This window comes from Lissotriton vulgaris, chromosome 1_1, assembly GCF_964263255.1.
Source record: "Lissotriton vulgaris chromosome 1_1, aLisVul1.2, whole genome shotgun sequence".
Classification (NCBI taxonomy): domain Eukaryota; kingdom Metazoa; phylum Chordata; class Amphibia; order Caudata; family Salamandridae; genus Lissotriton; species Lissotriton vulgaris.
This window is the reverse complement of record NC_141685.1, coordinates 279,408,375-279,429,779: the sequence shown is the minus strand read 5'-3', so window position 1 is coordinate 279,429,779 and position 21,405 is coordinate 279,408,375. Positions and strand designations below refer to the sequence as shown.

Below are 21,405 nucleotides of genomic sequence, written 5' to 3'. Positions count from 1 at the left end.
GGATGCAATGGTAAAGGAAGGATGGATGGATTAGATGAAAAGACAGACGAATGGGAACATTAATAGACAGATGAAATGGACGCTGGATGAAAGGCTTAAAGGGTGGAGAGATTAATAGATAGGAGGGATGAAAGGACCTATTTTAGGGAGGACAGACCTTACTAGGTTCACTCTCCTGATGGAATTTGAGGTACCAGTCGAATTTGGGGGGGGGAGGCGGTTTAGTTTGCTATTTGCCCACAATACATCTTCGACAACAGCTAAAGGCTGTCTATAGGCGAGACATGTAAAAGCCTGGCGAGGGATGTGGCCTAAGGGCTAAAGTTGCTGACTTTAGCACCAGGGAAACAGGTTCGAATCCCAACCTTGGCTCACCATCCTATGATTCTGGGCAAAATCACTTAATCTTCCGGTGCCTCAAAAATAATGTGTAATATCTGGTTCTCTTGGAAAGTGCTCTTATGCCCCTGGGCCATGCCTGTGCAAAAGAAAACAGCAAAAAATGAAATAATAGCATAAACCCCTAGATTCAAGTTAGAGCCAATCAGATAATAATAATTGAATACACTCCCTCTACAATTGTGTACTATGGGACTCATTAGCCAATTAATGCCAACTCTACAAGACACTCTAAAAGAACAAACTCTACTAAGGGTTAAATAAAGACAGTTACCTGCTTCTAGACTGCACGCTAGGGATGCTGTATTACACATGTATAAATGATTGTGATGATCTGGTAAAACACACGTATCGCAGAAGCTACATTAGCGATTTTTAAGTAATGCCATCGAAGGTGACACGGTGAGTGAGAATGTTCCTCTCCAGCCCACCCTCTAAGTGAGTCAAATATGCCTGCAATTTAAAAAAAAAATCAGGCTCAAAACCTACCCATTAGTCATTCAGCTTCAAATGCCCAAATTAAGAGACTACAAAGCCATGTCAATATTATTCTAAATGCCCCATCAAGCTATAAATCAATGTTTCCAAGAACACACCCTTGGTGTGCTATGAGAGGGAAGATCTGCTGTTGCTCTACCACCCTGTTGTTTAAAGGGGTTAGCCCCTTGTGACAATCCCCATGCAGAATCTGTAATAGTTTTTGCGATGCACACAGGAAAGCTGGTTACTGGCCACACAGTTGAAAATTAGCCCAGATGCTCAGAGTAGAGAGGGTGGAAGCCCATTTATCTTTATTTTGTAGAGTGACTGGGATGTTCACGAAAATGATGTGCATACATTTCTTCAATATTGATCTTTGGACTGAGAGCCTTTATTCCCGCAGCCTCAGCCTTAGAGTCGTCGAAGCAGCTACAGTGAAATGGGTGCCATTCTGCTCCATCATACATACTCTAGCTTCTCACTCACCCACTCTGGCCATATCGCATTGTGTCAGGAACCGAGCTTCTGGGGGCTATCCACAAGCAGCAAAAGCTGTCAAGATCCACACCTCCAAAGTTCATCTCGTTTCCCCTGAGAGCCTTAGATTTGCATATTGCAATATTCTGTTTGGCAGATGTGAGCCTGGACATAAAATGGCCTCTTACATTGATAGGCAGCAGGCGATAGTCTGACTTGAACATTACATACCCACCTCCTGTGAAGCTCTCAAATGTACTAGCATGCTGCTAATGGGAGAGGCCTGTCAGAGCCTGCACTGGCCATTCTGTAAGGGAGCTAGCAATCTGGCAGATGTGTCAACAGAGGCTCAGCAGGTGTTCAAGTAGGACCCCCCAACGCACCTACAGCTGTAGAAGAGAGGTGCTGGCATAGGAAGAGCAGGCAGGCATAAGCATCACGTGGCAGGAGCTGGCCACAGAGAGGGAACCCCAAAGGATGATAAGATGCACTCCGTCAGAGCAGGATTCTGGGAAGGCAGCAGGCCACAAGCAGCAGATTAATGGAATTATGCGAGACACTACTCACGCGCAGGGCAGCCCTCCTACGACAGGGTGATGGGGTACAATGAAAGCAGGGTCAGATTGGGATCACAATTAGGCCTGGGCACTCCCAAAAAGTGGCCCATGTTCCAAACCTGGTTAGTCTCACTGGAATCTGACTCGTTATTTTTTGTTATGGTTTTGTATAGCGTGAACTCGGTCCAAAGTCATTCGAGTTGTGAGCACCAGTTACATTACACAATATCTCTCTGTAACCCTGGAATATTTCATTATGCTTTCTGTGGAACTCCCTCGTCCATGCATGAATTCACAGAATTATATATCTCTCTGTGCACCTATGCTCCAGTCATCCATCTGTTCATTCATCTATTTGCTCTGTAATCCGCCCATAGATCCATCTTTGGCATCATTCTTGCAAGGTCTCAATCCCCCATCTGCACAACCCTACATGCGAAATGGTTAATCAGCAGTGACTGCACTGGGAGGAGGAATGCAACTTTAAAAAGAAAAATTTAAAGTGCGCTGTTAGCACATTGTATCCTATTTCTGCCAGAGAGAAGGGCCTGTGTGAAGTTGCAGCAGCCCCAGTGCCTATGTTTGGGCGGCCCGTGGCCAGTGCACGGAGGCAGGGTGTTGCACTTTTTTCCACCTCGTGCTGCTTCTCTGGCATCCTGCTGTTGTGCAAATGAAGCAAGTGTGAAAGCACATGTGCTTCACACGTTGTGCTTTCAGACTTGCTTTATTTCTTTTCTAAATACAGCGCTGCTGGGTGCTCATTGTGGGCAATTGTGAAAATATTCCTGTTAATTGCAGCGCATGACGGGTGCTGTGATAAACAGGAATACTTTCACAAAGGTCCGGGACCCCGGACCTTCATTTTCAGGGTCAAAACTTGAAATAGGAGGAATTTATTGCACCCAGTAAAATATTTACTAGGGTGTTATAATACAACATATGTGGAAAGCTTACCCCGGTCAATTGGTGGAGGGCAAACCCAAAATAATCTTCCTTTACTATGGCGGGAATTGACGAACGATAACCGCTGCTCTTTATAATGTTTGCGTACATTAAATATATAGATGCACCATTGTTTAGTGTTTAGCATTGGTATTTTTCTCGACGCCAACACCTCTGTGCCTATTGATTCCCGCGCTGCTAAAAGGGGCCATCTGCTAATGTGCTGCAAATAGTAAAGAACCCTATCTATCTATATGGAAGAAGTTCTGGCGGTTCTGAGGTCTATGAAGAGTGGCTCCCCGAAAGACCCAGCACCTATTAAATATCTTAAACAGGTGTCCTCTACAATTGGCGGCCCTGTAACGGACCTGATAAACCTGTCCCTCGCCCAAGGAGTAGTCCCCCCCAGTTGGAAAGGGGCGGTGGTTAAGGCCCTTTTGAAAAAGCCTAACCTCGATCCCGCCGACCTCGTCAACTTTCGGCCTATCTCCTTGTTCCCGGGTATCAGTAAGGTGGCTGAGAAGCTGGTGAACAGCCGCCTCTCGGACTTCTTGGAAGCCAATTCCCTCCTGGGCGACTCCCAAACGGGTTTTCGTCCCGGTCAGGGGACTGACACCGCCCTGCTGGCGGTCGTGGAGAATGCAAGGAGCATGCTGGATTTGGGGGATCAGTGGCAGTGATCCTCCTGGACCTCAGTGCTGCTTTTGACACCGTGGACTATCAGGTGCTTCTCCAACAGCTGTCGGGGGTGGGGGTCACGGGTCTGGCCCTCAAATGGTTCGCTTCCTTCTTGGAAGGTCGTACATTTGAGGTGTGGGAAGGCCATGAAAAATCATCTTCAACCCCTCTCCAGTGTGGTGTGCCACAGGGCTCTTCATTGAGCCCTACCTTATTCAACGTTTACATGGCCCCCCTGGAGAGTGTGGTACTGCCGCTGGGTATTAAAATCATCAGTTATGCTGATGACACTCAGCTGGTGGTAGGCCTCTCCCAGTCGGCGCACCATCCCGACCGGCTGCACGCGTGTCTTGAGAAGATCTACACGTGGATGTGCAGCTCAGCCCTAAAGTTAAATGGCTCCAAGACGGAATTGATGCTGCTGGGGAACTCTTCTCCATCTCTGTCCCCCAGCAGCTGGCCAGACTGTCTGGGACCGGTACCCCCCCCCCAAGCAGGAGATCAAGAGCCTGGGGGTGTGGCTGGAGCAGGATCTATCGTTTAAAACTCATGCCACAAAGACTGCTGGCGTGTGCTTTGGCCTGCTCCGCTCAGCCCAGAAGATTCTGCCTCTGCTCCCAGTGGCCACTCGAAGGCTTCTCATCCAGGGACTTATCATCTCGCGGCTGGATTTCAGCAATGCGTTATTCCTGGGCGCACCCGAATCTACCCTGAACAAACTGCAGCAAGTGCAGAACGCGGCTGCCAGGCTTTTGACGGGTCTCCCCAGGCGTCAATCTGCTCGCCCGGCGTTGAGGGCATTGCACTGGCTTCCTGTGAGGGACAGGGTGAAATTCAAGTCACTTTGTATCGCCCACAAAGTTCTGCACGGGGTAGGTCCACCTATTCTGGAGGAGATGGTCCAGCCTTACAAGGCCCCTCGTTCTCTTCGCTCTGACCATCAACATCTCCTTCAGGTTGGCAGGGTGAAAAAGGCAAGAACAGGTGGCAGAAGGTTTTCAATAAATGTGGCCTCCTTGTGGAACTCATTGCCCCTACAACTGCGCTCGGAAGCTAGTCTTCTTCGGTTCCGTAAACTTTTAAAAACTTTTTTGTTCTCCGTTTAATCCCTGCATTCTTTTAGTAGTGTTATGTTCTGGTAAGCGCTGGGATGCCTATTGGTAACCAGGCGCTATACAAAACTCATAATAATAATAATAATAATCTTCTAATCCCCGTCATTTCCCTCGATGTGTCAGCCTTTGACGATAGTGTCAGCGGCATATGAGACATACGTAGGATTCCCCCCACTGCCTCTCGTTTCGCAGTTCTTCAAAGTCTGTGTCAGAAGAGAGATTAAGTAAATTCCTTCCCTGCTTTGCTGCCACAGACGTGAAGTCAATGCATAATAAAATGCTGCACAAGCACAGTGCTTCATATCGCACAACGGCGGCTGACCCTCATTTGTGACGTACTTTACAGTTGATGAGGACCCATGTGAGAAACCATGCAATGCAGCCACTTTTACTTACTAACTGAGCTAGTCCGATAATGCGATACGACAATTAAAGTGGTGTGTTTTTCTGGAGTGTGTTTGCAGGTTCCCTATGCCTTTTGGTGATGAAACAACAAAGCTCATTAACATGCAAATTGTCGTTTAAAGAGCCGTGAAGTACTCGGTGGCTGTTGGGTACCCGGGAAGCTTTCTTAGCCGGGCTGACACACGACGGGGGTGTGGGGGGCTGAAACTGAAGCCCTTTAAGCACAAAGGGCTTTAAGTGCCTGCACGCACCATGTCTCTTCCTCTGTCTCCCGCCTGGATTTCGCGCCGCTCGCGTTAAAAAGCGGCGACGCGAACGATCTTGTAGGGATGTCTCGGACAGTGTGCGCGCTAAATCTAGGACACTGCGCGCTCCGGGTGACCATCGTGGGCGCGCGCTCACGCGCGCAGGTTAGTGGGAACGGTGCTCATTTGTAAAGGCTTTGATTCATATGGCCTATTACCAGAGGCTTTTTTGGCATACTATGCTTACCTTCAGATTGAGGTTTAAATATTTTTTATAATTGTCGTCAAGACCAGACACAATCCACTTCTTGTATCAGAACCTTGCTCCAGTGCATACAGCCATAACTTTCGACTTTGTCCCTGCCATTAAAGACTGGATGCCTGCGGTTGGCACTTTGATCTTTTAGGTGCTAGTTTACACAAAAAACGTGTAGGTGCATCAACTTTTGACTTTCGTTGTGAATATTCTTTTCCCTGATAATTGATGTGGAGCGCCCATTAAGCTGTTAGCATCTAATTGTCTGTTACTATGTTTCTACATTGGTGTTGGATTTTTCTAGTGTTGTGTTTTTACTTTATTACTGTTTGTAAGCTGCTTAAATACTTTACCCATTACCTCTAAGTTTCGCCAGTCTGTGTTTGTGCATAGCTACCAGTGGGTTAAGCACAGGTTAATTTATAAAATGTTGCCGCTAACACTGACACGGATTGTGGTTGTTGCATGCAAGGGTTCTCACCCCGTACACCAAAAGATGGCAAAAATAAATGACTGGGGTAGCTCTTCGGATCCACGCTGTTGGCTCAGAATGAAAGGAATTGATTTCAGTGTACCAGTATGGCACTGTTAGACCTGTCAGCCCTATTTTTCACATTTTTTCTCCTTTTTGCCTCCTAATTTTTCTTTTTTTTTTAGCGTCCACTACAATTTTTGGTGTTGTCCCTAGAGATTTAAGTGCCTTCTTATCCCTATAACTTTTTGAAGCCTAGGTGCTCTCTTAACATGGTGAATACATAGACACACAAAATGGTGGCTTGTAACTGATACATTTTTACCTCAGGGACTTGAGCCATAGGACTACACTGGGAAGGCTCTAGAACCTTCCAGCTGTTTCCAGTAGCCAGGGCCCAGTCTATAAAAGGGCCAGAACCAGGGCGGCCATTTTAGAGTGCCCAGAGAGAGTCTGGAGGGAACCTGGTGAGGAGTGAGGCGATAGTAAAGGGAGGAAGGCGCACTGATAGAGGCTAGATCGTCCCATGGGTCGGCTGCCTTTTCTGAGGATGTCACCCTCTAGTAATTGACTGAGCCCCACCACCGGTTTATTGACTATGTACCACATAACCCTTGTAGCGTCCCTGGGAACAGAGTTATTGAACCCGCTGTGAGAAGCGGTTAATCGTTGTTCTGGGGAATACATCAGGGAAGCATCCAATTTGGAAGAGAGTCCCGGTTTTCCCTTTCCCCCTTTGAACGTTTGAGAAGAAATCCTGTATTGGGCCTGGCAGGTGAGGGACATCTGACCCGGGAGGAAAGGAGGGTGGACAGTAGCCGGGTTGTTGTGGGATAAGGTTCTATGATCCCTGCCCGGGTTTACCGTCACTTTGCTGCTGCCCGGAGTTAGGGGGTCTAGTGACTGACAGGTTTTCCCCTTTGGCCGCAATCTTAATTACACTGCGGACATAGTACGAGGAGAGGGGAGGAAGTCAGGTGAATCACTGCCACTGGCCCCAGGACTTTGCTTCGCAGATCGCGGAGAGGAAATTAACCTTACCCTAGTGCGGCTGGCCCGCTGAGATCCCCGCCGCTGAACGGTGCCCCTACTGCGGACTGACAGTATCCACGCGCCCCCCCGCTGAGGAGATCTAGAGGTAGAGAGGGGGCCCGGTTCTAGTCAGCGGAGCGTTGGTTCCTCTAAGGCGGCGTCGTGGGAGATCGTACGCTCTACCAAGCGAGCGCCGGAAGAAGGGGGGAGGGAAGCAGAGGAGGCCGGCCCGTGTTCAGCACCCACCCCCTCTGACGAGCGAGAGGAGGGCGGGACACAAGGCAGAGAACGCTGAGTGAAACGCTGCGCATTCCCGGCCCAGAAAGCTGCTGGGAACCTGCAACGTGAGGGCTGGAGACAGATTTAAGCAACAGGAGTGCGAGCGGAGTGAGAGGACACAAACTCAACACAGCAGTCTTCTGGTAAAATCGTGGAAGTCAGTGTGGTTGGGAGTCCCAGGTGCTTTAAGGGCCTTATTGCCACTCCGGAGTTAGTAGAGTCCTGCTGAAAGACACGGAGAAGTACAGCAGAGAAGAGGGGGTGGGGGGTGGGGGGGGGGGGGGGGGAGGGGGGAAGGCATTGGAAACCGTACTACTTTCCACACAGTTCTGCAGGAGAGGAAAGTTAAGCGGCAGGAAAGTGCCCAGTGTGTGAGAACTACCGAATACACCAGTACTTTGTTAAATGACTGAGAACTGTCTGCTGAATTTAATGCCCTGGATGGGATAATTACTAGAGTAATTTAATTGCTTTTTTGCCTGGAAACTTGAATTGATCCACATCTGTGTGACAAATTTATGAATGTTAAAGGTAGAGGCCTAGTTCTGGTGACAGAATATAACAGAATTACCTAGAGCCTGATTCTCTTTCAGAGGAGGGTGGGGGGGGGGGGATAGTAAATGCAGTTTAACTACACTGCTATCCTACTAAAGAATGTTTTGACTACGCAAGAATTGCCAGAGAACCAAAATTCTATGAAACTTGGAACATTTACAAAAGCAAGTAATTTTAATGCAATGACAAATGTGAATGTGGTACTGGTTTTGCAAGAGAAATACAAGAAACGAACTAAAAGAAAATATAAAGATTTTCTACTTTTCTAAATACGGTGTGGTGTTTCCTTTTTGGTGGAGGGGCATTGGGTTACTGTATAGGTGTGATGCAAGTATAACACAATTGCTTTGGGATAGGTCTTTCCACTCTGTGCCAGGCTACCCTATGTGGACTGGTAGCCCCAGGTCCAACAGGCACCTATGAAGGAACCTCAATACTTCAAACGCCGACTAGGAGCCAAGCGACGCCAGAGGTACTGCAAGATGTACTGGGTCCAGTTTGAAGTCTGGGTAATTTTCCAAGTCGAGTAATCTGCGGTTAGAAGTCTCAATCAGAAGTACTTAGAAAAAATAAAACCTACACACATTTCAAAGAGACAATTATAGTTTGGAAATACATTTATTGAGTCAAACAAGGCAAGTTCTCACATAGGAAAACCAAATTCAGACAGTGCTTAATACAAAAATACAAACTGTACCACCATAAAAGTAATGGCAGACAATTCTAAGGCTCACTTTCAAACTTTAAAGATGTGTATTTAGAATAAAATCATGATGTACTTCAGCTACAGCATGAATTTATAGACACAACATGTAGGACAGGTTATTGATTCAGTCACAAAGATGACGCCTCTGAAATGAACGCCAATTTAGTCTAGCACAATCCACAGTGCTAAACATATATAAAGAGGGCTTGCTATTCTTGGTTTAAGTTCGCACTTTCTTGATTGCTACAAAATTAGGCATTACTTTCGTCCTCCATTTAAAAAGCAGTCATATACAGAATTTTCCTTTTTTTACATTTTGTCGCTATAAACTGGTGTATCTTAACAGTAACACCACAATTAATAAAAAATCTACCATTTCTTCATGCACAGTAACTTTCACCAGACATACTCTACTCTGAAGGAACCCTTTTAACTGGGAGATCGCTGCTAGGCTTACATATTCATTTAGTTCTTGAGTCACCACAGCAAATTCCCTCCCCCACAATGACTATCCAGGTAAGAAGAAATATAACCTTTGTTGGTGTTGTGGGAGCAAGGGGAGGCTGGTAAGCTCCTCCATGCATCTAACAATGTCACCGGTTCTAGGGTGTCACACAACAGTCATGGTCCTTCCTCGTTGCTCAGCCTCAGGCCAAAATCAGACTGAGGTTTCCACTTACCACCTTGAAATATTGTACACACTGTACTCTATTATATAGACCCTTCAAGGAATCCACCAGATAAATGTTTTCAACTACTCACAATCTAGACCGACTGTGCTGGACTGGAAAGATATGCGGAGCTCTGGGGGTAAGCATGTAAATCACAGATTTGCTTTTTGAGGCTGAAGAAATGATCAGTTGAGACACATTCAAGAACTATTGAGCAGTTAATGATAGGCTTGGGAATAAAAAAAGATTCCTTTTTAAAAGTTGTGCACAAGCTCCAGAGAAGACTAACTTAAATAGATACTGAAATGTCCACTGCTTTCCCAGATACAGTAATTGTACTGAAGCTGCCATATTTCGATGGAGTTTTAGTTTTGCATACATTTGTAAACCACAGATGACAATCTGCAATGCTGTACTCCAAGAACTGATGAATGAATGTATCCTTTAGAAATAGTTAAAATGAAGTAGAGGAACCAAAGATTCTTCCAATACCCAAATCTGGCTTGCTGTGCAAATTAAGATGTCACATGCTGAAATGTTCTTCAGGGTCCTCCATTTAGGCTTTATTTTGTTTTATTAAATACTTTTAAAAATACCTTGTTCTAGGTAACATGAAAAAATAGGAACAAAAAAATGTACAGGACATTACAGACAAAAAAATCTCAAGAACCGAACTTCTGGGCAGTTGAAAAAACAGATAGGAAGCAAAGTCTATGATGAATGCTTTATTATGAGTTATTGTTGCCTCCTCTTGATTTGTTTGCTGGCCTGCTCCTCCAACTGCATAGCTAGGCGCAAGGCATTCACGCTTTCTGTGGAAGAAAATAACGGTTATATGGCAAAGTTCACAGAAGGACATATAACTATAACAGGAAAGAATTCAACTGTAGACATACTATGGCTTTGAGATTACCAAAATACGTTTTTTAAATAATATATATTTATTGATGTGTCCTACAATTTCAACAGCATGTTAAAAAATGTATCACAATCCTTTGCAGAGCAAATTTCTGAACAGTTCTAACCGTGAAAGAAAAAGGGAAAGGGGGACTAAAAAAGAGAAAAAAAACGAAAACCTTCGTACATGCATCACTATATCCAGGACACATTTTTACGTTGCTATCCGTTTTACATGTCTACCCATGTCTGGTGCATAATCAAATCTTTCTTTGTTTACCAGAAGTAAAAGTTACTTACCTTCGGCAACATAATATCTGGTAGAGATAAAGTCAAGCCACAGATTCATTAACTTGTGAGTTCTCCCCAGGCGCCAGTCTGGATCTAGAATTTTTCAGCAGTACTTCTGTGTGCCGGGACAGAATCATATAAGTCCCTCTCCAGCGCAGGGACAATAGTTTCTTCTTTGAAAACGTCTGCGCCCGAACGCAGAGCCACTATAGAAACTGGTTGGGGAAACTGTAGGAAGGTGGATATCTGACTATGTTACCCCCAACTATTTGCCTAGTGCTTAGCTGGTTTTCTTCTTAGTTGGCCTGGGATCCTGCTATTCAGGACCCAAGGTTTCCTGCTCTCTGTTTAAATGGACTCTGCGTACCTTAGGTACATAACTAATTGGTATTGGGTCACTCTTGTAAGTCCTTGTACAGCGTACCTTAGGTACCCAGGGCATAAGTGCACCCAAGGCCTACCAGGGGCTGCAGCATGTATTATGTCACCCCTGGCTGGCCATCCAAATCTGACAACTGGCTGATCAATCAGCTGGGGCAAGGTGGTGTAATCACCCTTTGCTTTAGATATAGTATACCTATGCTTTGCTTTAGATATAGTATACCTATAGCTAAACCTAAAATGGACACATATCCTCCTATGATTTGATTTGAACTAACGAGACCTCTGAGATCCGGTCAATTGAAGCTAATTACTGTCCCCAGATTTAGACGAGCTAGCTGAGGCGGTAGAAGCTTCCTTGTACATGCAGCACGAACCTGGAATCAGCTGCCTCTTGCCATTTCTTTGGAATCCTTTAGAAAGGAAGTAAAAACATGTCTGTTCTCTGCATAACTTTAGATACCGCTCATGAGATAGGAGGATCTATCATAGCGCCAAGACGCCCACGGGCATTCGCGCGCTTTACAAGTTGACAAATCAAATTAAATCAGTCCCCTTTAGGAGAATAAAGGTAGGAGCTGGTCCCATTCCAAATTAGATTATCCTGATTTGTAACTCTTCAAAGAAGAAACTCTGGACCCTCGACGTTCTGCTCCACAGAAGACTGAAGAAATCTCCCTTGTGGCCAAGGAGTGACCACCCTGCATCTGCAGGCACCATCAAGCGTCCTAGCAGTTCACTTTGTCGTCTTCCAGAGTGGATCCAGACTTCAGAGCCTGACGCCGGACTTCCAGACCTCTCCGAACTCTACCTACATCTGCAGCACAGCTGAGATCCGTGGGTGCGACGAGACACGTGGAACCGGCCATCTTTGAGAAACTGCACTTCGCTTCCAGCACGACTTCAGAGGCATCCTCGACGAAGTGCTTTGGGGATTGAGAAGCCCCAGCCCCGAGCAGCTCCTGCAGAGAAGATCAGCCCTCCAGCATCCACGAGATCTACGTGGGGCCCTTTTGCTTGATTGCTGCTCGATGCGTTGTCTGGTCACTTGGCGACTGGCTAGTGGCCTCCTAGACGACGATCCTTGAAATCCACACCGCTGGTCTGGTTGCTCCACACTGGACCCTGCTTCCCTACAAAGGAGAGGCACCCCGGACCCTCCTCGTCCGCACCAGACGCCTTTTTCCACTCACCGCGTGGGTTGCATTTGCCAAGGCCTGTTGACGCCGAATCCGGATGCAACACCGCGGACAGCCTAGCTGTGCGTGGGACAGCTCGTGACTCCATCCTGGTCGAAGACATCACCTGGTCCATGTGGCTGCACAGTCAAGCGTCCACTCTTCACCTGATCGCGAAAATAGCATCTGGTTCCTTCCTGGTTCCACTCCAGTCACTGGCTAGTGACTGAACATTGCCCCTCTGCTTTCAGGTCTTCGTCTTCATCTTCCTCGATCCACCCTTGGGTCGCTCCGGACATCTTCCTTCGGGCCGCCTGCAGCATCTTTTCTTCCAGGCTCCATAGACTTCAACGCGGAAACCCAACACACTTTGACACTAATGCACGCGCAGCCCGTGGGTGAGGTAACAAGAGCATTTCGGCGCTCAAGGGTAGATTGACTCTCCTAGTGTCCAGATTTCCAGTCGTTTTAGTCCTAGCTAGTCGGAACGGTCTAATACTTACCTTTTCGTAATTTGTACTGTCCATTGACTTTGTTAGGCATTTCGTGTGTGACTTCACACACTGCACACGCGTCTCGTGGGCCTCCTATTACTTAGATCAGGTTAAACTAGTGTAGACCCAGCGATCCTACAGCCTCTGGACAGCTCCATTCCTTCTATCGATTTCCTTACACCATTTACGTAGTATATTGTTTGTCGTGCCCCTAGGGCACCATTGTAATTTGTGCAGCTTAACGTATTTTTCTTAAGAGCCTTGTCATGTGCTTAGCCCTCTGATCTCAAAGAGTTCAGAGGTGTATGTTAGTTAATAAATATCTTGTTTATTTTCATAACTACCTGTGTGGTGTCCCTTCATTTGGTATTCAAGGGGTTATATGTGGTAAAACATCTGGCTTCACATGCCAAAAGAGTTTAGCCTAAGACTGCTTTGTCCATGCTACCATTAGGATAGCTGGTCTATAAGGTAGACTTACAACCAATCACCATAAGGGTTGTTTGGACTGATACAAGGTGATCACTAGAATTAGTGAGCATCATATCAGGCCAACTTCTCACAAGATTTATTTATGGATCTCAAGGCAGAGCTTTCCGAAGTAAAGATGAGTTTACCACATGCATCATGACTCCTAAACGCCTTATCACTGGAGTTTTAGGAACAGAAGCACAAGTTACTTACCTTCGGTAACGATATAACTGTAAGAAAAAGTTTTTCGTGTTAGATTCCTTCCCTTAGAAGATCCCGAATGTTTTGCGTAGCAGTACCCCTGCGCGTCGGTAGGCGTGGTCTGCGGCTCCGCAACCGTCGTCGGCGTCCTGGTCGACGGGATGACATCTGAGTACTTAGACGCCTTATCGCGCGCTGACGTTAGTTCTTGTACATAGCTTTCCGCGCCAGTAATGCAGAGCCATGCCAGAGACCGACACTGGTGTCATAAAACTAGGGCCCTCAAAGGGAAATACCTTAACCCTAGATATCGGTTTGCAGAACAGGGAGAATGGGTGGGGCGGTAAGGAATCTAACACTAACTACTGTTTCCTACAGATATATTGTTACCGAAGGAAAGTAACTTGTGCATCTGAAAAACAGGTTAGTGTTCGATTCCTTACCTTAGAATAAATATCTCAGCAATACCAACCCCGGTGGTGGGTCTGAGGACCAAGATCACACCAGAAAGTCCTGGAGAAAGGCACGGCCAAAAAAGCCATCTCTCTGGACCTGGCTGTTCAGGCAGTAGTGTCAAAGCAAACGTGTGCAGCAAGGCCCACGTAGCTGCCTGACAGATGTCCTGCAAGGGGACTCCCCGACCCAGGGCAGTAGTAACTGCCCAACCGGAGGCTCCTTCCTAGCCAAGGAGTAACAGACCTTGATGCACAACACAACCCATCGAGAGATGGTCTGTTTGTGCACCGCCCGCCCCTTCTTCGTGTCAACGTAACCAAGAAAGAGCTGGTCGTCCACCCCGGAACTGACCTGTGCGATCTAGGTAGAAGGAGATCGCACGTTTTGGGTCCAGACGGTGGAGCCTCTCTTCCTCCTTAGAAGGATGCGGAGGCAGATAGAAGGTGGGCAAGGTGATGGACTGCCTGATGTGAAAGGCCTAACTACTTAGGGCAGGAAAGAAGGACGAGTTTTAAAACAACCTTGTCCGGATGGACAGAAAGTAAAGGAGGCTTAGAAGAAAGAGCCTGGAGCTCACTCACTCTCCTGGTAGAGGTGATGGCAACCAGAAATGCAGTCTTAAGTGTCAGAAGACAAAGAGGGCAATTGTGAAGTGGCTCGAAAGGAGCGCACATCGGAAATGGAAGAACAAGGGGCGTGGCCAAGAGAGCCATCATGGCGGACGCAGCCTGAGAGAGATCCTTCCTGCCAATAGTGAATCCAATCATTTATCCTGGTTCCCCCTCGCCGCGCTGAGTCCCTGAGGTGTTGAAAGGGCGAAGACAGCAGCGGCAGGCTCTGAGCTGCGTCCGGGCCGCCTGAGGGCAAGAGGAGCTGTGGTGCAGACATCGGAGCGGTGAGGCCTACATCTGAAGGTGCAGCCGGGGAGCTCGAGTTTGGAGCACCCCGTCGATTGCTCTGGCCCGAAGCGGGCGGAGCGGCGCAGGAGGGCTGGTGACCGGAGGGTGCCCTAGTGATCCGGGCCTCTGAGAGCAACTCCCGGCCCTGCGGAGTAGACTTTGGCGGACGACCGGGAGGTGCGGCCTGTTATCCCCGCAAAGCCAGGGCATCGAATTTGGAGACCATCCCCCCGGGAGCAGACCTAGACGCTGGTAAACATCCTTCCGGCGACAGCGGGACCTCTAGGGCCACAAGTAAGGCAGCTTATCTCCCTCCCTCCCGCCCCCTTGGGCAGGGGTGTATGACGGATGCCCCGGGGAGCTGCTGAATCCAGTGGGCAAGTGGCAACTGCTTCGGCGGCCAGTTCGGGCCGCAGTGGTGCTGGGAGACGGGGGGCCCTACCGTCCACCGACCTAACGAGACAGCAGCGGGGGGTCCGGGCCCTTCCGGAAGGTGGTGGCAGCGGGGGCGACATCCAGCAGACAGACAGGCATCCGGCGGGACCCGTCAATACGTGCCAGGCCCCTCCTGGGCCCTTAACTTGGTCACTGGCCGCTGTCCCGGGAGGGCGAGGAACACGTGTACTCTGGTCTGTGGCTTTGCAGGCCCCCGAGGTGAGATGAGACAGCTGAGCCCCTGAGGCCTGGCATATAGCAACGAGGGACACACTTGGAGGCAGGAATGACACACAACAGTCGCCACCCTGAAAGGCACTCCGGCAGGGATGGCAGAAACCTAGATGGCAGATGTGAAAAGTGCACTGAAGGGTGAGGGCTGTGGGGCCAGTCTTGAGGCCGGGGTCTGTAAGAGCGGCGGAGCACCGAGGCCCTGATATTTGCGGCAGCGGTAGGCGGTTCCCTAGAATGGCCCTGCACGTTTAACACTTGAGACCCACAGGCACGACCACGATCGGGGGCAGTGGCGGCACCCCATCCACACCGCTCCCTCAGCTGCACCGGAACGGACGTCCAGGAGCGGGAGCGGCAGGCCTTGGAGCGAGTATAGACGGCCACGGATCAACATGACCAGAGGGGAGACAGGTGGAGGGTCGTCGAAACAGGGGCCCCTGGACAAATACTCAGGGCCAAGCGGGGACGCTGGCGCCTCCGGGGGCCAGCAGGCACCGGGACCAGACGATGCAGCATTGATGGCGGCGATTACCCAATCGCGGAATATGCTGGATGCGAAGATCGGAGCAGTGGGGGCAGATTTAACGCTCTTGCGCCAGGACTTGCATAACGCAGTGGCCCGCATCACAGACGCCGAGACCAGGATATCGGGGGTGGAGGACGATGTGGCGACCCTGAAGCGGAAGGTGGCCAGCATGGGGGGGGATCCAGAAAGGTCTAGCCCTGCGGGTTGAGGACGCGGAAGGACGGGCCGAAGAAAAAACCTCAGATTCGTGGGGTTTTCGGAGGGTTGTGAGAAGGGCAACATGGAGCGATTCTTGACCCAGTGGCTGGAGAGCTGGCTCCCGTCGGGATCCTTATCCAAATGCTTTGTCATCGAGCGGGCACCCAGAGCCCTATTGCCGAAGCCACCAATAGGAGCTCGCCCTGGCCGGTAATAGCCAAACTACTCAATTATCACGATCGGAATGCCATCCTGCGACAGGCACGAGCAGCGGAGTCCCCCATCTGTGACAATCAGAAGATCCTGATCTTTCCGGACTATACTAGGCAGGTGCAGCAACAGCGACAATCCTTTACAGCAGCCAAGGCACGCCTGCGTGAAATTAAACTTCCATATGCACTACTGTACCCGGCCCGCCTTAGAGTAGTTTTTAAATACCGTACATTGTTCTTTAACACTCCTGAGGAACTGTTCAACTGGACGGACGAGACAGTCAAAGTGAGGGTGCATACACCGCCTGGCCGCGACTCTGATTCTTCATCCACTCTGGTGCCGACACTGACCTCCTGAAGGTCACGCAGCAAAAGTAACTGGCGATCAAGGTCTGGGAGACGCCTTGCCTCTGGAGACTCAACGAATGGGAAAGTGGCGGCTCCTGATCCTCCAACGGCGGCTCCGTGAGGGACGATTATATACGAGTCTGAACAAGGACGCATGACTTTATGGGTGACACTTGTGGAGCTGGAGTACAGGCTCCCGAGTCCATCTACAGCTCCCGGGGCTGTCGGTCAGAGCCCGTAGAGCTATGTTCATTGTGCTTAAGTGGGGCGATGGTGGGGGTTGACGAAATTCCCTGAGTTAAGAGGAGTTAGTCTCTTGGGGAGGGGGGTGGTGGGGTGTTTGGGCAGGTAGTTGATGGGGATCCATTGGGATAGTGAGTCTTCGGCCTCCCGTCGGGGTTCGGCGACATCCTACACACGCGACAGATACTTCAACGTTGCTAAGGTATGGGGTGGGCGGGTGTTGGTGAGTGCTTCCATGTTTTGCAGGTGCGGGTGGGGAGAAGTGGGGGGGGTTGGGGGTTTTGAGTGCGCCTTTATTGCTGTTATCTTTGCTCCTTGGTCACTGTGCGTCAGGCCATAGAGCTGTATGCTGCGCTTACATGACAACTCTCACATGTCAGCCATTGAACAGGGAGGGCGGGTAGATCCCGGCACCTTAAGTAGTCTGAGCTGGAATGTGCGGGGGTGTTGGATAAAGTGAAGCGGGGGGCGGTCCTTCGATCTGCTAAAAGGGTCGGGGCAGACACTCTGTTGTTACAAGAGACTCATTTACTTGGTACTAAAGTGCCATGCCTACAACACTTTGGGTTCACACACGCCTACCATGCTGGGTTTACGAGGGGCTCAAGTGGGGTTGCAATTCTTACACATCGTAGGGTATCCTTTATACATGAGAAGAGCTGGTGTGATCCTCAGAGCAGGTACATATTTGTTCAGGGTAGGATTGGGGGGGATAGGGTGACCCTCGGGAGCATATACGCCCCGCCACCGTTGCAGTGGCCCCTGGTGGAGAAGGTGATGTCCCTCTGGAGTGCAATGCCGGACACCCTCGCAGCGGTTGAGGGGGGGGGGGGACTAGAATGATGTGATGGATGCAAGTGTAGATAGGTGGCGGAAGGGAGTGACTGATGTGGGTGGTGGTGTGGAGGGGCCCAATACCAAACTGCATGCCCTCACTGTAGGAGAGTAGGGTCTGCAATCCTATGATCACCCAGATTTTTTGCTTTTGTTTCACTGGTTTACGACTTTCTCTGGCTGTGGGCCTGCTAATCAGACCCACAGCCTGGCTGTTCTCTTTCTAAATTACGATATGTACCCTAGGTGCATTTACCAATTGGTACTGGGCCACCTTATCAGACCCCGTAACGCAGGGCATAGGTGTACCCAGGGCCGCCAGGGGCTGCAGCATGTATTATGCCACCCCTGGCTGGCCTCTTAAATTTGACACAACTGGCTGCACGACAGCTGGGGCGAAGACGTGTAACCACCCTTCGCTTTAGGTATAGTAGCCCTATATCTAACCATACAATGGACACTCGAGTCACTATCAGTCACTCCTATGGCAGGCCTTATCAATCCTGAAGGCAGAGTGCGTGGGCTCGCGTGAGCTAGGTTCAGGCCCGAGCCGAGCCCGGCTGCAGCTTGCGGGATCAAGCCCCAATAGCTGTTCCATGATAAAGCGTACCATATCGGTAACTCCGGTATCGCGTTATCAAGACATGTCGAGTAAGGTGTCATACGAATCGGGGTGCTGCCCTCTCACCAACTCTGGCGATGAGGTTAGTATCCCACCCTTCTAGAGGGACACGACATGTACGTAACTGTGAACCCCGGTTAAAGTTAACTGAAGCCTCAGCTCCACAAAATGGATGCTGCCACCACAGACACAAGTCTGACCTCCTGCTGCTGGGAGTCCTTCCAGCGAGGAGCACCTGGACAAAGGGTTTCCTGTCGAGGGCGCTGTTCGCACCGTCCCAGACAGGGTTTGTGTATTCTGGGTAGGTAGGGCTTTGGCGAGAAGGTGACTGCGGAGTGGCACCCCGGTGCTCACTACGCATCTGCCGGTTGGAACCAGTTCCAGGGGCGACAGCCCTGGCCTGGGGAAAGCCCGGCAGGGGAGAGGGGCGTAACTACCCCCCTTCCTGGTCCCACCCTTAGGGCAGGACCTAGTCATGTACCCACCCCTTTCTTTAGGATAAAGACCGGAGCGGGGACCCTTCCAAATTAGATCATCTTTGAATCAAGAATACTTTCTACGAAAGGACTTCAAGACTCTTCTCAAGATTTCTCCCTTGTGGCTAAGGAGTAGTCACCCTGCATCAGCGGGCACCAACTAAGAACTCTGCGGTTTGCTGCAAGTCCTTCCTCAAGGATCCGACGGCCCAGCTCGACGAGAACCGGCTTCCCTGGCACCTCTGACCTCTACCCACGTCATCAGCTCAGCTGTGATCTGTGGGTGCGACGAGACCTCGAGGGACCGGCCATCATCAGAACCTGCACGCTCTTAAAAACCAGCACGACCATCGAGGTAACTCTCTGGTGAGTGCTCTGGGGTCCGAGAAGCCCCGACCCTGAGCCGCTCTAGCACCGAAGTGCAGTCCCCCAGCATCTCCACGATCTGCGTGGGGCCCTTCTGCTCGCTGCTCAGCACGTTGTCTGGTCACTCGCCGCTGGCTTGTGCCCTTCTGTGACGACATCCGAGAATCATCACTGCTGGTCTGGTTGCTCCAGACTGGCCCTTGCTTCCATCTTTGCGAGAAGCACCCCGGACCCTCCTGGTCCACTCAAGACGCCATCTTAGGCCCACCCCGTGGCCCTGAGATCTGCCAAGGCTTGTTGCCCCATCCTGGGCCCAGCGACGCCGACAGCATCATCCTTCGTGGGACAGCTCGCACCTCCACCGTGGTCGCCGACAACGCCTCCTGGTCCGTGAGACTGCAGAGCCTAGCGTCGCCCACTCACCTAGTCGAGGTGACGGCCAACCGGTGCCTTCCTGGTACCCTCTGACTACTGGCTAGTAGTACGAACTTGGTCCCCTCTGCTTTCAGGTTTCATTAATCTCCGATCCAGGCTTGGATCTCTACGAACTATTCAGCACTGGTCGCCGGCCAGCAACTCCTTTCTTCCGGCTCCTGGCTCGTCAGCGAAGACCCCGACGCCTGTAAGACTTGTGCAGCCGCAGCCCTCGTGGCTAGGTAACTCGGCATTTCGGTGCCTGCATAGCCTCCTTACTCTAGGGTCCAGAGTCCCTCGCTTCCGACTTGCCTTATCGGGTCCGCCCGAGACCGTAACCTTTCCGTGTCCTCGGACACTTGTTTTAATTGTGCACTTGAAGTATTTGCTAAAGAGATTTGGTTTGTGCTTAGTACCCTGTCCTCATAAAGAGTACAGGGCTGTTGTGATTCTTAATAAATATCCTGTTTATTTTCATAACACTTGTGTGGTGTCCTTTCACTGGGTGTTCAAGGGGTACATGTGTGGTAAACAGCTGGCTTAACACGCCCTCTCGAGTCTTTAGCCTTAGACTGCTCGTATCCACGCTACTAGGATAGCTGGTCTATAGGTTGACTTACAACCAGACACCATAAGGGTCGTTGGAACGATACATAGCGGTCGCTAGAATAGCGAACGTTGCATATCGGGCCAACTTCTCACATTGGTGAGCAGCGGTTGGGATTTGAGCTTGCTGTTGTTTTACCACACGTATCCTAAGAATATCTTGTTGAAAGATCGCATAAGTACTGTTAGCACATATAACTAAAAGCTTAGAATACTCTGAGTTCTACTGAACCAGCTGTTGTAGCTCCTCAAGGCTTAGCACACCTTGGCTGCAACTCTTAGCAAGGGAACAGTAGGGAAACACATAGTGTAGGTAGGTGCATCACTTACACCACACTAGAAACAGTATGTCGGACAAAGGAGGAAACTCTGAGTCTCCCCTTGTGTCAGTTGACCCTCCACAGGTCATCCCTTCAAGATATACTGCGCTTAACTTCCATGAGTTACGACAAGTATGTACCTCTAGGAAGATTAAGCAAGGGGCTAACCCCACCACCTCCTTTCTGATTGGTCTCCTCGAGACTTATGATGCCAGAAAGGCTGAGAAGCTTCTTAGCCATTCTAATCCAGAAGGAGACATGCCTCCCCTCGAGGGAACCCGAGACGATCCTGACCTCATCCACCTCGCAACTGAGAACGAAGATGGGGAGGAAGATGAGGATGAGGATCTCTCTGGGGATGAGGCAGATAAGGGACAGGTAGAAGTCGTCAGACTAAGCAGGTCCAACTTAAGCAAACATGATAGCGGTACTGGGGGACCCCTGGGGCCACTATCAGGTCAGCTTAACATTGGGAATGGACGAGCCAGATCTCTGTCGAGAGGCTCTGGCAGATCCCTTCAAACCAATGGCTCTCACAACTCGTCTCGGAGAGGGATGACGTCCCCTCAGAGGAGAGTGTACGAAGCTAAGGAAAGGGCAGCTAATCTAAGGATCGAAAGGGAAGAACTTGCCCTGGCCAAAGAGAGGCTTGCCTTTGCAAGAGAGCAACAGTTAAGTGGGGTAGTCCCCACTGGTGGCAGCAATGTACCTAGCAATAGGGAAAAGAGTTTCGATACGAAACACCTTGGGAAGATAGTGCCCCCCTTTAAACAAGGGGACGACATCCACAAATGGATTACTGCTTTGGAGAGGGCCTGCACTGTGCAGGGCGTTCCCCAGAGTCAGTGGGCAGCTATCTTGTGGCTCTCCTTTGAAGGAAAAGGAAGAGACAAGCTCCTCACCACAAGGGTAGAGGATGCGAACGATTACCAAGTCTTGAAAAATACACTCGTTGAAGGGTTCGGCCTAACCACTGAGCAGTACAGGGTGCTGTTCAGGGATACCCAGAAAACGCAGTCACAAGATTGGTCTGA

At 49.8% G+C, this 21,405-nt stretch overlaps 1 protein-coding gene across 2 annotated transcripts in view; it reads right to left on the bottom strand.

Moving 5' to 3' along the window:
* Nucleotides 1-8,494: 8,494 nt before the first annotated feature.
* KIF2C (kinesin family member 2C) overlaps nucleotides 8,495-21,405 on the bottom strand; it is a 1,247,488-nt gene continuing 1,234,577 nt past the window's right edge. The window contains exon 21 of one of the 2 annotated variants that reach the window (XM_086952306.1): nucleotides 8,495-10,081. In XM_086952306.1, the coding sequence (XP_086808432.1) occupies nucleotides 10,005-10,081 (77 nt within the window). In that variant the 3' untranslated portion in view covers nucleotides 8,495-10,004. The remainder of the gene's footprint in view (nucleotides 10,082-21,405) is intronic. The other variant, XM_086952307.1, reaches the window with a different exon arrangement.